At 50.8% G+C, this 15,248-nt stretch overlaps 1 protein-coding gene across 1 annotated transcript in view; it reads right to left on the bottom strand.

The window, feature by feature from the left end:
- Positions 1–2,128, bottom strand: part of LOC136299803 (myosin-6) — a 39,615-nt gene extending 37,487 nt beyond the window's left edge. The window contains exons 1-2 of the mRNA XM_066201787.1: positions 1,928–2,128; positions 943–1,086 (exon numbers count right to left, since the gene is read on the bottom strand). Of these exons, the coding sequence (XP_066057884.1) occupies positions 943–1,086; positions 1,928–2,128 (345 nt within the window). The remainder of the gene's footprint in view (positions 1–942; positions 1,087–1,927) is intronic.
- Positions 2,129–15,248: the final 13,120 nt, after the last annotated feature.

Raw genomic sequence — 15,248 nt, 5'->3', positions numbered from 1 at the left:
GTTCCACCCCCAATTTTTGTGCTCCAATCCCCATTTTTTCACTTCCACTCCCATTTCGAGGTTGCCCCGCCCAGTTTTTGAGGTTGCCCCACCCATTTTTCGAGGTCCTGCCCCCATTTCTTGACATCCTCTCCCCATTTTTGAGGTTGCCCCGCCCATTTTTTGAGGTCCCACCCCTAATTTGAGGTTGCCCCGCCCATTTTTTGAGGTCCCACCCCCAATTTGAAGTTGCCCCGCCCCTTTCTTGACATCTGCTCCCCATTTTTGAGGTTGCCCCGCCCCTTTCTTGACATCCTCTACCCGTTTTTGAGGCTGCCCCGCCCATTTTTGAGGCTGCCCCGCCCATTTTTTGACGCCCTCTCCCCGTTTTTGAGGCTGCCCCGCCCATTTTTGAGGTTGCCCCGCCCATTTTTTGACGCCCTCTCCCCGTTTTTAGGCTGCCCCGCCCATTTTTGAGGTTGCCCCGCCCATTTTTTGATGCCCTCCGTTTTTGAGGTTGCCCCGCCCATTTTTTGACATCCTCTCCCCGTTTTTGAGGCTGCCCCGCCCATTTTTGAGGCTGCCCCGCCCATTTTTTGATGCCCACTCTCCGTTTTTGAGGTTGCCCCGCCCATTTTTTGACGCCCTCTCCCCGTTTTTGAGGCTGCCCCGCCCATTTTTGAGGTTGCCCCGCCCCTTTCTTGACGTCCTCTCCCCGTTTTTGAGGCTGCCCCGCCCATTTTTGAGGTTGCCCCGCCCATTTTTTGACGCCCTCTCCCCGTTTTTGAGGCTGCCCCGCCCATTTTTGAGGTTGCCCCGCCCCTTTCTTGACGTCCTCTCCCCGTTTTTAGGCTGCCCCGCCCATTTTTGAGGCTGCCCCGCCCATTTTTTGACGCCCTCTCCCCGTTTTTAGGCTGCCCCGCCCATTTTTGAGGTTGCCCCGCCCGTTTCCGGGGTCCTCACGTAGATCATCCAGGCGGCGTAGCGCTCCTTGAGGTTGAAGAGCACGGCGGGCTCGTGCAGGAAGGTCAGCATGGCCATGTCCTCGATCTTGTCGAACTTGGGCGGGTTCTGCTGGTGGACGTCGCCCTCCTTGACCGTCACCGTCTGCGCGGGGGTCGCACGGGGTCACGGAGAGGTCACCGAGGGGTCAGCGCCACCTCCGTGGTGGCAGCTCGGTGGTGACGTCACACCCGATGTCACCCTGTGACCCCTGGGTGACCCAGAGGTTCCTTTGACCCCATGACCTCCCGGTGACCCCAAGGTCCCTGTGCTCCCCATGACCCCGAGGTCTCCATGACCCCAATGACCCCGTGACCCCTGTGATGTCACCTGTCCCATTTTGGTCTCCATGGTGACATCCCGCCCAATGTCCCCAATGTCCCAAGGGTCTCCACGTGACCCTGTGACCCCTCCCGTGATCCCTCCTGGGTGTCACCTGTCTCAGGTCGCTCTCCATGGTGACATGCCACCCAATGTCCCTGTGACCCCTGCATGACCCCAAGCCCCCCGTGACCCCAAGGTCCCCATGGCCCCTGGGTGTCACCTGACCCATCATGGTCGCCATGGTGACATCCCACCCAATGTTCCCTGTGACCCCTGCGTGACCCCAAGGTCCCTGTGACCTCAGTGTCCCCACGCCTCCCATGACCCCGTGACCCCTGTGACGTCACCTCGCCCATCTTGATCTGCATGGTGGCATCTCACCCAATGTCCCCTGTGACCCCTGTGACCCCAAGATCCCCATGACCCCCCGAGTCCTCCTTGACCCCGAGGTCCCCAAGCCCCCCATGACCCTGTGACCCCCCCTCCCCCCCCGTGACCCCTGTGATGTCACCTGACCCATCTCGGTCTCCACGGTGACATTCCCACCCAACGTCCCCTGTGACCCCAATGCCCCCAATGTCCCCAAGCCCTCCGTGACCCCCCGTGACCCCTGTGACGTCACCTCTCCCATCTCGGTCTCCACGGTGACGTTCCCGCCCTGCCTCTCCACCACCCGTCCCTTGACGAACTCGTGTCCCGGGTGGGGGACGAAGCACTCGGCGCGGGGGTCGAAGGGTCGCGTGGTGGCCGCCAGGCGCTCGCGCTCGCCCGGCCGCAGGAACGGCGCCGCCGGGCCCAGGGCTGCCAGCACCGCGTCCGCCATCGCTGCCGGGGGGATGGGGACACGTGGAGGGGACCGGGGAGGGACCACCAGGCCACCCGGAGAGTGGGCGGGGTCATGGGTGGGTCACCGGAAATCAGTGACATCAGTGGGGCACCAGTCATCGATGGCATCAATGGGTTATCAACGTCATCAATGGGTCATCAGTGGGTCACCAATGTCATCAATGGGTCATCGATGGGTCACCAGTGTCATCAATAGGTCATCAATGGGTCACCAGTCATCAATGTCATCAATGGGTCACCGGTGTCATCAATGGGTCATCAGTCATCAATGTCATCAATGGGTCACCAGTGTCATCAATGGGTCACCAGTCATCAATGTCATCAATGGGTCACCAGTGTCATCAATGGGTCATCAATGGGTCACCAGTCATCAATGTCATCAATGGGTCATCAGTGGGTCACCAGTCATCAATGTCATCAATGGGTCACCAGTGTCATCAATGGGTCACCAGTCATCAATGTCATCAATGGGTCATCAATGGGTCACCAATGTCATCAATGGGTCATCAGTGGGTCACCAGTGTCATCAATGGGTCACCAGTGTCATCAATGGGTCATCAATGGGTCACCAGTCATCAATGTCATCAATGGGTCACCGGTGTCATCAATGGGTCATCAATGGGTCACCAATGTCATCAATGGGTCACCAATGGGTCACCAGTCATCAATGGCTCACCAATGTCATCAATGGGTCATCGATGGGTCACCGGTGTCATCAATGGGTCATCAATGGGCCACCAGTCATCAATGTCATCAATGGGTCACCATGGTCATCAGTGTCATCAATGGGCCACCAATCATCAATATAATCAATGGGTCACCATAGTCATTGATGGGTCACCAATCATCAATGGGTCACCATGGTCATCAATGGGTCACCAGTCATTGATGCCATCGATGGGTCACCAATCATCAATGGGTCACCATAGTCATCAATGTCATCAATGGGCCACCAAGGTCACGAACCGGTCACCAAGGTCATCCATGGGGCCCCAAGGTCACCCCCGACCCCCAAGTGACCCCCCTCCGCCCCATGGGGACATTGTCCCCATTGTCACCTGTGGGGGGACGGGGACAGACCCCGCCCACCCCCTGCCCCACAGCGGCGCCCCCCTCACCTGGGATCTGTGGGTCAGCTGGGTCGGGTGGTGAAGGAAAATCTGGGGGGATATGGGGGGTGAGGGGCTGCGCCCCATAGATCCTGTGTGTGCCCCATAGATCCCCTCTGTGCCCCATTGATCCCCTCTGTGCCCCATTGATCCCCTCTGTGCCCCATAGATCCTGTGTGTGCCCCATAGATCCCCTCTGTGCCCCATTGATCCCCTCTGTGCCCCACAGATCCCCTCTGTGCCCCATTGATCCCCTCTGTGCCCCATAGATCCTGTGTGTGCCCCATAGATCCCCTCTGTGCCCCATTGATCCCCTCTGTGCCCCATAGATCGCTGTGCCCCATAGATCCCCGTCTGCCCCACAACCTGCCTTGTGCCCCATAGAGACCCCTATAGACCCCATAGATCCCCATACACCCCATAGACCCCCTGTGCCCCATAGACCCCCTGTGCCCCATAGATCCCCTCTGTGCCCCATTGATCCCCTCTGTGCCCCATTGATCCCCTCTGTGCCCCATAGATCCTGTGTGTGCCCCATAGATCCCCTCTGTGCCCCATTGATCCCCTCTGTGCCCCATTGATCCCCTCTGTGCCCCATAGATCCTGTGTGTGCCCCATAGATCCCCTCTGTGCCCCATTGATCCCCTCTGTGCCCCATAGACCCCCTCTGTGCCCCATAGATCCCCTCTGTGCTCATAGATCCTGTGTGTGCCCCATAGATCCCCTGTGCACCATAGATCCCCTCTGTGCCCCATAGATCCCCTCCGTGCCCCATAGATCCCCCCTGTGCCCCATAGATCCCCTCTGTGCCCCATTGATCCTCTCTGTGCCCCGTAGATCCCCTCTGTGCCCCATAGATCCTCTCTGTGCCCCATAGATCCCCTGTGCCCCATAGATCCCCTCTGTGCCCCATAGATCCCCTCTGTGCCCCGTAGATCCCCTCTGTGCCCCGTAGACCCCCTCTGTGCCCCATAGATCCCCTCTGTGCCCCATAGATCCCCTCTGTGCCCCACAACCTGCCTTGTGCCCCATAGAGACCCCCATAGATCCCCATACACCCCATAGACCCCCTGTGCCCCATAGATCCCCTCCGTGCTCCATAGATCCCCCCTGTGCCCCGTAGATCCCCTCTGTGCCCCATAGATCCTCTCTGTGCCCCATAGATCCCCTCCGTGCTCCATAGATCCCCCCTGTGCCCCATAGATCCCCTCCGTGCCCCATAGATCCCCGTGCACCCCATAGATCACTGTGTGACCCACAACCTGCCCGGTGCCCCATAGAGACCCCCACGCACCCCATAGATCCCTGCCTGCCCCATAGAGACCCTGTGTGCCCCACAGATCCCATGTCTGCCCCATAGACCTCTGTGTGCCCCATAGACCCACCCCGCGCCCCATAGAGACACCCACTGACCCCTGTGTGACCCACAACCTGCCCCACGCCCCACAGAGACCTCCCTGCGCCCCACAGAGACCCCGATACACCCCATAGATCCCTGTGCGCCCCATAGAGCCCTGTGTGCCCCATAGATCCCCGTGTGCCCCATTGATCCCCATGCGCCCCATACACCCCATAGATCCCGGTGCACCCCACAAGTCGCCCTGTGCCCCATAGATCCCCGTGCTCCCCATAGGCCCCCGTGTGACCCATAGATCCTGTGTGACCCACAACCTGCCCCGTGCCCCACAGAGACCTTCCTACACCCCATAGATCCCCATGCGCCCCATAGATCCCTGTGTGCCCCACAACCCACCCTGTGCCCCACAGACCCATAGATCCCCATCACCCCATAGAACCCCCCGTGCCCCATAGAGACCCCCAAGAGCCCCACAGACCCCCTGTGACCCACAACCCGCCCCGTGCCCCATAGATCCACTCTAAGCCCCACAGAGATCCCCGTGTGCCCCATAGATCCCCATCACCCCACAGCCCCCCCGCCCCACACGCCCCTCTCACCCTCTGGCTCTGCCCCACAGCCGCAGTTCCAGCAGCCCCGCGGCCCCACAGGTTTTATAGGGCGCGCTGTGGGGCGGGGCTGTGGGGCGGAGCTATGGGGCGGAGCTATGGGGAGGGGGCGGCCCCACACTTCCCCTCCTCCCCCCCCTCTCCTATGGGGTTTCTGTGGGGTTTGAGCCCCCGCCCCGTGTCCGCCCCATAGCGTGAGGTGTGGGGCAGGGGGAGCCCTGGGGTGGCGTTCGGGGGGTGGGGGGTTCTATGGGGCGGAGTTTCTATGGGGCAGAGGCGGGGGCATCCCTCATTTAGGGGATTCTATGGGGCAGAGGATTCGTTTTTAGGGGATTCTATGGGGCAGGGATGTTTTATTTAGGGGTCTCTATGGGGCAGGAATGTCCCTTATTCACGGGATTCTATGGGGCAGGGGGGTCCCTTTTTAGAATCCTATGGGGCAGAGATGAGGATTCATTTTTAGGGGATTCTATGGGGCAGGGGATCCCTTATTTAGGGCAATCTATGGGGCAGGGGATCCCTTTTAGGGCATTCTATGGGGCAGAAGATCAGGGAATTCTATGGGGCAGGAGATCCCTTATTTAGTGAATTCTATGGGGCAGAGAAGATGATTCCCTTTTAGGAGATTCTATGGGGTTTTAGGGCGTTCTATGGGGCAGGGAATCCCTATTTAGTGAATTCTATGGGGCGGAGACCAGGATTCCCTTTTAGGGGATTCTATGGGGCAGGAATGTTTTATTTAGGACATTCTATGGGGCAGGGAATCCTTATTTAGTGAATTCTATGGGGCAGAGACCAGGATTCCCTTTTAGGGGATTCTATGGGGCAGGAATGTTTTATTTAGGACATTCTATGGGGCAGGGAATCCTTATTTAGTGAATTCTATGGGGCGGAGACCAGGATTCCCTTTTAGGGGATTCTATGGGGCAGGAATGTTTTATTTAGGACATTCTATGGGGCAGGGAATCCTTATTTAGTGAATTCTATGGGGCGGAGACCAGGATTCCCTTTTAGGGGATTCTATGGGGCAGGAATGTTTTATTTAGGACATTCTATGGGGCAGGGAATCCTTATTTAGTGAATTCTATGGGGCGGAGACCAGGATTCCCTTTTAGGGGATTCTATGGGGTTTCGCGGCATTCTATGGGGCAGGCAGTCCCTGTTTATGGAATTCTATGGGGCGGAGAAGACGATTCCCTTTTAGGGCGTTCTGTGGGGTTTTAGGGCATTCTGTGGGGCAGGGATCTTTTATTTAGGGGATCCTATGGGGCAGGGAATCCTTTTTCACTGAATTCTGTGGGGCAGAGACGGGAATTCCCCTTTAGGGCATTCTATGGGGCAGGGGGTCCCTGGCCAGTGTCCCCCCACAGCGGGGGGTGGTGACAGCCCCGTCACTGTCGCGGCTATATCGGGACATGGCGGGGGGGGGGGAGGGGCGGGGGGCGCTTATCTCGCACCTCTCCTGGCGCTGTGGGGCCGGTTTGGGGCCGCTGTGGGGCGGGGGGGGGTCGCTATGGGGTGGGGGGGCCGTTATGGGGTCGCTATGGGGCCGGGGTTTGCTATGGGGCAGTTTTGGGGTCTCTATGGGGTCGCTTTTGGGTCGCTATGGGGCCGGAGGTCACTATGGGGCTGTTATGGGGTCGCTATGGGGCAGGGGTTTGCTATGGGGCCGTTTTGGGGCCGCTATGGGGCAGGGGTTTGCTATGGGGCAGTTTTGGGGCCGATTTGGGGCAGGGGTTTGCTATGGGGCAGTTTTGGGGTCTCTATGGGGCCGTTTTGGGGTCTCTATGGGGCCGTTTTGGGGTCGCTATGGGGCCGGGGGTTTGCTATGGGGCAGTTTTGGGGTCGCTATGGGGCCGTTTTGGGGTTGCTATGGGGCCGGAGGTCACTATGGGGCCGTTTTGGGGTCGCTATGGGGCAGGGGGTTTGCTATGGGGCAGTTTTGGGGCCGATTTGGGGCAGTTTTGGGGTCGCTATGAAGGCAGGGGGGTCGCTATGGGGCAGGGGGTTTGCTATGGGGCCGTTTTGGGGTCGCTATGGGGCCGGAGGTCACTATGGGGCCGTTTTGGGGCCGCTATGGGGCCGGGGTTTGCTATGGGGCAGTTTTGGGGTCGCTATGGGGCCGGAGGTCACTATGGGGCAGTTTTGGGGTCGCTATGGGGCCGGAGGTCACTATGGGGCCGTTTTGGGGCCGCTATGGGGCCGGGGTTTGCTATGGGGCCGTTTTGGGGCCGCTATGGGGCCGGGGTTTGCTATGGGGCAGTTTTGGGGTCTCTATGGGGCCGTTTTGGGTTCGCTATGGGGCCGAGGTTTGCTATGGGGCCGTTTTGGGGTCGCTATGGGGCCGGGGTTTGCTATGGGGCTGGTCTGGGGCGGTGTTGGGGCCATTTTTGGTCCATTTGGGGTCGTTTTGGGGTCGCTATGGGGCGGGGAGGTGGCTGTGGGGCAGGAGTTTCGCTATGGGGCCGTTTTGGGGTCGCTATAGGGTCGTTTCTGGGCCCATTTGGGCCCATTTTGGGCCATTTTTGGTCCAATTTTGGCCCATTTTGGGTCCATTTTTGGCCCATTTTGGTCCATTTTTTGTCCATTTTTGGGCAGTTTTGGGGCAGTTTTTGAGCAATTTTAGGTCCATTTTTGGTCCATTTTTGGCCCATTTTTGGCCCATTTTTGGTCCATTTTTGGTCGATTTTTGGCCCATTTTTGGGCAGTTTTGGGGCCATTTTTGGTCCATTTTTGGTCCATTTTTGGCCCATTTTTGGTCATTTTTTGGTCCATTTTTGGCCCATTTTTGGTCCATTTTTGGCCCATTTTTGGCCCATTTTTGGGCAGTTTTGGGGCCATTTTTGGGCCATTTTGGGGCCATTTTCGGTCCATTTTAGGTCCACGTTTGGTCCATTTTTGGGGCTGTTTCTGGACCATTTCTGGGTCCGTTTTGGGGCCATTTTCGGTCTATTTTTGGGCAGTTTTGGGGCAGTTTTAGGTCCGTTTTTGGGCCATTTTTGGGCAGTTTTGGGGCCGTTTTTGGGCAGTTTTGGGCCATTTTTTGGCAGTTTTGGGGCAGTTTTTGGGCCATTTTTGGGCAGCTTTTGGGGCAGTTTTTGGGCAGTTTTTGGGCCATTTTTGGCCCATTTTTGGGCAATTTTTGGCCCATTTTTGGGCAGTTTTTGGGCCATTTTTGGGCAGTTTTGGGGCAGTTTTTGGGCCATTTTTGGGCAGTTTTGGGTACATTTTTGAGCCATTTTTGGGCAGTTTTAGGTCTGTTTTGGAGCCATTTTCGGGCAGTTTTTGGGCCATTTTTGGGCAGTTTTTGGGCCATTTTTGGGCCGTTTTGGGGCCGTTTTGGGGCAGTTTTGGGGCAGTTTTTGGGCAGTTTTTGGGCCATTTTTGGGCAGTTTTGGGGCCGTTTTTGGGCCATTTTTGGGCCATTTTTGGGCAGTTTTGGGGCCGTTTTTGGGCAGTTTTGGGGCAGTTTTTGGGCAGTTTTGGGGCCGTTTTTGGGCCATTTTTGGGCAGTTTTGGGGCCATTTTTGGGCAGTTTTGGGGCCATTTTTGGGCCATTTTTGGGCAGTTTTGCGTACATTTTTGAGCCATTTTTGGGCAGTTTTAGGTCTGTTTTGGAGCCATTTTGGGGCTGTTTTGGGGCCGTTTTTGGGCCATTTTGGGCAGTTTTGGGGCCATTTTTGGGCCATTTTTGGGCAGTTTTGGGTACATTTTTGGGCAGTTTTGGGGCCGTTTTTGGCCCATTTTTGGGCAGTTTTGGGGCCGTTTTTGGGCCGTTTTTGGGACATTTTTGGGCAGTTTTGGGTACATTTTTGGGCCGTTTTTGGGCCGTTTTCGGGCCATTTTTGGGCCATTTTTGGGCAGTTTTTGGGCCATTTTCGGTCTATTTTTGGGCAGTTTTGGGGCAGTTTTTTGGGCAGTTTTGGGGCAGTTTTGGGTCCATTTTGGAGCCATTTTTGGGCCGTTTTTGGGCAAATTTTGGGCAGTTTTGGGGCCATTTTTGGGCCGTTTTTGGGCCGTTTTTGGGCCGTTTTGGGGCCGTTTTGGGGCCATTTTCGGGCAGTTTTGGGGCCATTTTGGGCAGTTTTTGGGCCGTTTTTTGGCAGTTTTGGAGCCGTTTTGGGCCGGGGGGTCTGGCAGCCGTCCCCGGCTCCACTTTGTCCCGGCTGCGGTGACAAAGTGTCCTCGGGAGGTGACAAATTCCTGCGGGCGGGGCCTGGAGGGGGCCCAACCTCCCGGTTTAGATTTTTTAATAAATGCTTTTATTTTATATTAATTTAGGCTTTGTGTTACGTATAAATTGATCCTAATTTTTTTAATTTTATTTTTTATTTTTGTCTTTTATATTTTGCATTTTTAATTCTGTATTTCATATTTAATACTATTATATATATTTATATTTTTTATATAAAAACATTTATGTTTTAAAGAAATTTGTATTTTGTATTTTATATCTTTTACCATTTATATTGTTATAGACGTTTGTATTTTATATTTTTTAGAAATAGATTTTTATATAATATTTACATTTTATAGGAGTTTTTATTTGATATTTTACAGAAATATTTCTTCTGTTCTATATTTTTACTCTACCTTTATAAATATTTATGTTTTATATAAATTTATATATTGTTCTTTATATTTTTAGACGCATATTTTACATTTCAAGTAAATTAATATTTTAAAGGAACCTGTATTTCATATTTGATAGAAACTGATATTTTATCGAAATCCGTATTTTAGATTTTATAGAAATTGATATTTTATAGGAATCCGTATTTTAGATTGGAAATAAATTTATATTTTCTGAAAATCTCTATTTTAGATTGGATATCAATTTAATATTATCTGTAATTTATATTTGATAGAAATTCAGGTTTTATAGGAACCTGTATTTCACATTCGACAGAAACTCATATTTTATCAAAATCTGTATTTTGTATTTCGGTTTATATTTTATAGGAATCTGTATTTTAGACTGGATATCAATTTATATTTTGCCAAAATCTGTATTTTATATTTGACATAAATTTATATTCCATCGGAATCTGTATTTCATATTTGATAGAAATGTCTATTTTATCGAGATCAGTATTTTGGATTTGATGTAAGTTTATCTTTTACAGGAATCTGTATTTTGTATTGAAGTTTTATTTTTAGATGAACCGTCCCCGGCTCCACTTTGTCCCGGCTGCGGTGACAAAGTGTCCTCGGGAGGTGACAAATTCCTGCGGGCCGGGCTGGACGGGGCCCAACCTCCCAAGTTTTTATTTTATATAAACGGTTTTATTTTTACATAGATTTATATTTTGTGTTTTGTAAAGATAGATTTTATATTTTTTTTTAATTTTTATTTTTTCTTTTAGAGTCTGCATTCTATAAACTATATTTTATATTTTGTATTCTATATCCTATATTCTATATTTTATATTTCATATTTTACATTCTATATTTTATTTTTTATATTCGATTTTTTTAGTTTTATATTTTATATTTTTTATTTTATATTTTATATTTTATATTTTACATTTTATATTTTATATTTTATATTTTATATTTTATATTTTATATTTTATATTTTATATTTTATATTTTATATTTTATATTTTATATTTTATATTTTATATTTTATATTTTATATTTTATATTTTATATGAATGGATTTTATTCTTTTATTTTATATTTTATATAAATGGATTTTATTCTTATATTTTATATTTTATATTTTATATTTTATATTTTATATTTTATATTTTATATTTTATATTTTATGTTTTATATAAATGGATTTTTTATTTTATATTTTATATTTTATATTTTACATAAATGGATTTTATATTTTATATTTTATATTTTATATTTTATATTTTATATTTTATATTTTATATTTTATATTTTATATAAATGGATTTTATACTTTTATTTTATATTTTCATTCTATATTTCATATTTCGTGTTTCGTATTTCATATTTTTATTTCATTATATATATATATATATATAACAATTTTTATATTTATTTTATTAAAACATTTCCGTTTTCTGGAAATTTATATTTTACATTTTATAACTGATATCTTTTATAATTTATATGTTTTATAACCTATTTTTAAATATGTTCAATAAATTATATATATTTTATATATATATATATGTGTGTCATTTCAGATAATTTTTATTTCAGATATTTTGCTTTAAAGGCGCGGTAAAGCGCCGCCCACGCCCCCAGCAGGTGTTCCCAATTAGGGGAAAGCATTTCCGTTTCCCTCCACAGACATTTTAGGAAGTTTGCCGAGGTTTTTCCCCTCCCCTCCTGGCAGCGATTGGCTCAGCGCCGGCACAAGAACCTGGATTGGGCCCTGAGAGTGTCACTCAAAGCCTCCCGAGGATCCTATTGGCTGCAAGCCCGGTTTTCCCTCCTAGAACATTCAATATTTAAGAAAGCGCACAAAAGGAAGCAAAGAGCTTTTGGGAGTGTCTTAGCAAAGTGTCCGAGGTTCCTCAGACACCTGCGCGCCGCTTTTTATTCGTTTTTTGTAACGTTTGTCATTTTGGTTTTTTTTTTTTCTGCGCTAAACCCCTTGCTTTACAAAACACCCCTGAAGATCAGTCTGGCCGAAATTAATTTTTTGGCACTTCCCCGCAAAGGCTGGACCCTCGGAGATTGATAACCCGTGCCAGCCGGCCGCGGGGCAGCCATCTTCCCATCATGGCTGCCAAGTTCCCACGGCACCGAAAGCCTTGCGCCGCTGCCGCTGGGCGCGTTTCCTCTTCGGAGAAACAGAGGGAGCCACGGGAGTCCGTTTCACGTGCTCCGTGTGGGGTGTTGGTTCTGGGATGGGAGCGGGGCAAGCACTGAGCCCTTCCCACCATGAGACATTCCCACCGGGATCACTCTGCCAGCTCTGGGCCCCAGCACAGAGAAGATGTGGAGCTGCTGGAGCAGGTCCAAAGGAGCCCATGGAGAGGTTTTGAGGGGTGAAGCCCCTCTTCTCTGGAGACACCTGGAGGTATTCAGACTGGAGAGTGATCCAAGAAGACACCAAAGCCCCTTCTTGACTAAAGGAGCTCCAGGAGAGCTGGGGAGGTGTTGGAACCCTGGAAGCTGAAAATTTCAGGCTTTCTGAGCTGAGGGGTTCTGACCCTCAGGCAGGCACCATATTTGACCTGAGGCCTTGGAACAGGCTTCCGAGATTGTGTGACGGCACAGGGATTTTGGGTGAGCAGTTGGAATGGTTTTTGTGTGATCTCGCAGGGTGAAAACTCAGGTTTGGGGTTTTTGGTATATAGCAATGTGTGTGTGGCAAGATGGAGGATTCAGGGTGTTGTCTGAGTTCTTCACCTTCTTCTTCCGTCTTCTCCACAGATCTGGGTGGCCTTCTCTAATTTGGTAAAGGGTGTCAGCGTCGCAAACCTCGAATGGTCGTTACTGGGTCCAAAACATAAATACTTGAGGTGTCACTTTGGTATTGGGTAATTGTCTCTTAAATAGCCTCGGTGAAAGTCAGACGCTCTCCATTTTACCTCGTTTCTCTAAGCGGCAAGTTGGAGCTCAAGCTGTAAATACCGTAAATAGATAAAATGTAATAAACAACCAAGACCGAACTCGATTCTGCATTTCCCGTGTCGTTCATCGTGACCCCGGCCGAGGTAAAGCCGGCAGGACTGCAACAGGGAGGGACTTTGGACAAGGGCACGGAGGGACAGGACAAGGGGAATGGCTTCTCACTCGAGAAGAATCCGAGATGGGATATTGAGAGGAATCCTTCCCTGTGAGGGTGGTGAGGCCCTGGCACAGGTTGCCCAGAGGAGCTGTGGCTGCCCGCTCCCTGCCCGTGTCCAAGGCCAGGCTGGGGGTCCTGGAGCAGCCTGGGCCAGGGGAAGATGTCCCTGCCCATGGCAGGGCTGGCACCGGACGGGCTTTAAGGTGGCTCCATCCCGAACCATTGCAGAGCCCCGGGGCCGGCATGGGGCGGGGCGGGCGCTCGGCTCAACTCGAGTCGACTCGACTCAACCAAGGTCACTGTGGCCACCACTGCCACGATGGCCACCGTGGTCACTACAGCCACCAAGGCCACCGTGACCACCATCATCACCAAGAGTCCTTGACCCACAGCCACTGTGACCACCGTGGCCACCAAAGCCTTTGTGCAAAGCCGTTCCATTAAATAACCCTGTCAGAACAATTCTGTTAAAGAATTCCATCAGAACAGTTTTATTAAACGATTGTAGCAGAACGATTCAGCTAATGAAACTCTATCAGAACAATTCTATTAAACGATTCTATCAAAACAATTCATTAAAGAATCCCATTGAAATTATTTTATCAAACGATTCTATCAGAACATTGCCATTAAAGAATTCTGTCACAGCCAGCAGAAGGAGACAATTCCTAAGCAGGGCTCGAGGTCACTCCCCACACCAACACTCCTGGGAACGTCTCTTTCTCTCAACCTCACCCAGGATCCTTGGGGAGCCTCCCCTTCCCAAAGGAGGAACCTCACACACATTTCATTCCAAGCAGGAATATGGGAGAGGAATCATTCAGGGTTGGTGATTTGGGCTGGTTTAGCCCAATTCAGCACCAGTGCCATCACTGGCTTGGGGGGACCTGCAGGAGCAGCTCTGGAGAGGGACCTGGGGGTGCTGGTGGGTGACCAGTGGAGCTGGCCGTGTGGCCTGGGGCCAGGAGGGATCCAGGGGGCATCAGGAGGAGCTGGGCCAGGAGATCAGGGAGTGATGGTGCCCCTCTGCCCTGCCCAGTGAGGCACATCAGGAGTGCTGTGTGCGGTGCTGTGTCCACCTCTGCCCAGTGCTGCATCCAGCCCTGTCCACTGCCATGTCCATCACTGTCCAGTGCCATGTCCAGCTCTGCGCTCCTCAGGACAGGTGGGACATGGAGATCCTGCAGCAGGTCCAGCACAGGCTCTGAGGATGATGAAGGCACTGGTGCATCTCTCTCACCAGGCAAGGCTGCAGGAGCTGGGGCTGTGCAGCCTCAAGAGGAGACACAGCTGACAGGAACCTCATCCCTGTGTATATGATGCGTTAGGATTTCCCTTTTATCTTTTTCAGCTCCTGTACTGCTTTAGTGTGGAACTCTAAAACTCCACAGCCTGTCAGCTGCTGTTCTCCTGTTTTATCCAGACAAAACAATTCCTCTCTAGGCCTGAAACTCAAGGACACCTCACTGTCTCAGGTCCCGAAATGTATAAACAAAAGTGAGTTCAGGCATTAGCAAATTGTGGGAATATGACTTCATTGCCTGAAGCTGTAATTGGAGGATTAACCCCTGATATGTGAACAGACCAAACCAATAATTGTATGAAAAACTCCAGACCATTGTCCATCTTGGGTGGAGCCTCTCGGAGGCTTTTCCCATCCCCAGGTGTGTCTATTGAAGGCTTTGAATAAATCCTTGCTTTCATTCTGGTAATCGTGTCTGGCCTCTGTTCCAGGCAGCCACTCCAAGGCATCCTATAAATATACAAATATACTGCACCTTCCCTGTGCCTCCGCCAATGGGGAAAGGAAGAGGGCAACGTATGGCTGAGAGTTTGGGATAAAAGGAGGCTGCGTCCTCTGAAACCTCGAGACAGAAACCCCACGGGGGTCAGGCTGTGGAAACTCTGTCCCTTCATTCCAATAAAATTTCAAGGCTGTTTTGTGCACACTTGGCTCTCCACAGAGTGGCTTTTCCCCACACGCTGGAGGTGCTGGGTCGAGCTGAAAGTCTGACTTAAAGAAAGATAAAAGGATGAAAAAGTATTTCCGCAACAAAAGTGGCTCAGAGCAGTGGAGAAAGAGTTAAGGGGAGCTCCAGTGTGGTTTTTGACAAGTTTTCGAAGGCAGAATGCGAAGCATCACCTGAAACTGAAAGTTTGAGTGAAGGTCGCCTGAGATATTGGGGCACTCTGTGAAAATCACCACTCAGATCCCTGTTTAGGAACTTTCCAGGACAAGAAGAGGATTCCCAGAGAGAGGCAGGGACATGTAAATGTTATGCGTTAACACAACTTGGATT

This window comes from Chamaea fasciata, unplaced genomic scaffold (genome assembly GCF_029207755.1).
Source record: "Chamaea fasciata isolate MVZ Bird 193981 ecotype frontalis unplaced genomic scaffold, bChaFas1.0.hap1 SCAF_1, whole genome shotgun sequence".
Lineage (NCBI taxonomy): Eukaryota > Metazoa > Chordata > Aves > Passeriformes > Sylviidae > Chamaea > Chamaea fasciata.
This window is presented reverse-complemented; position numbering and strand designations above follow the sequence as displayed.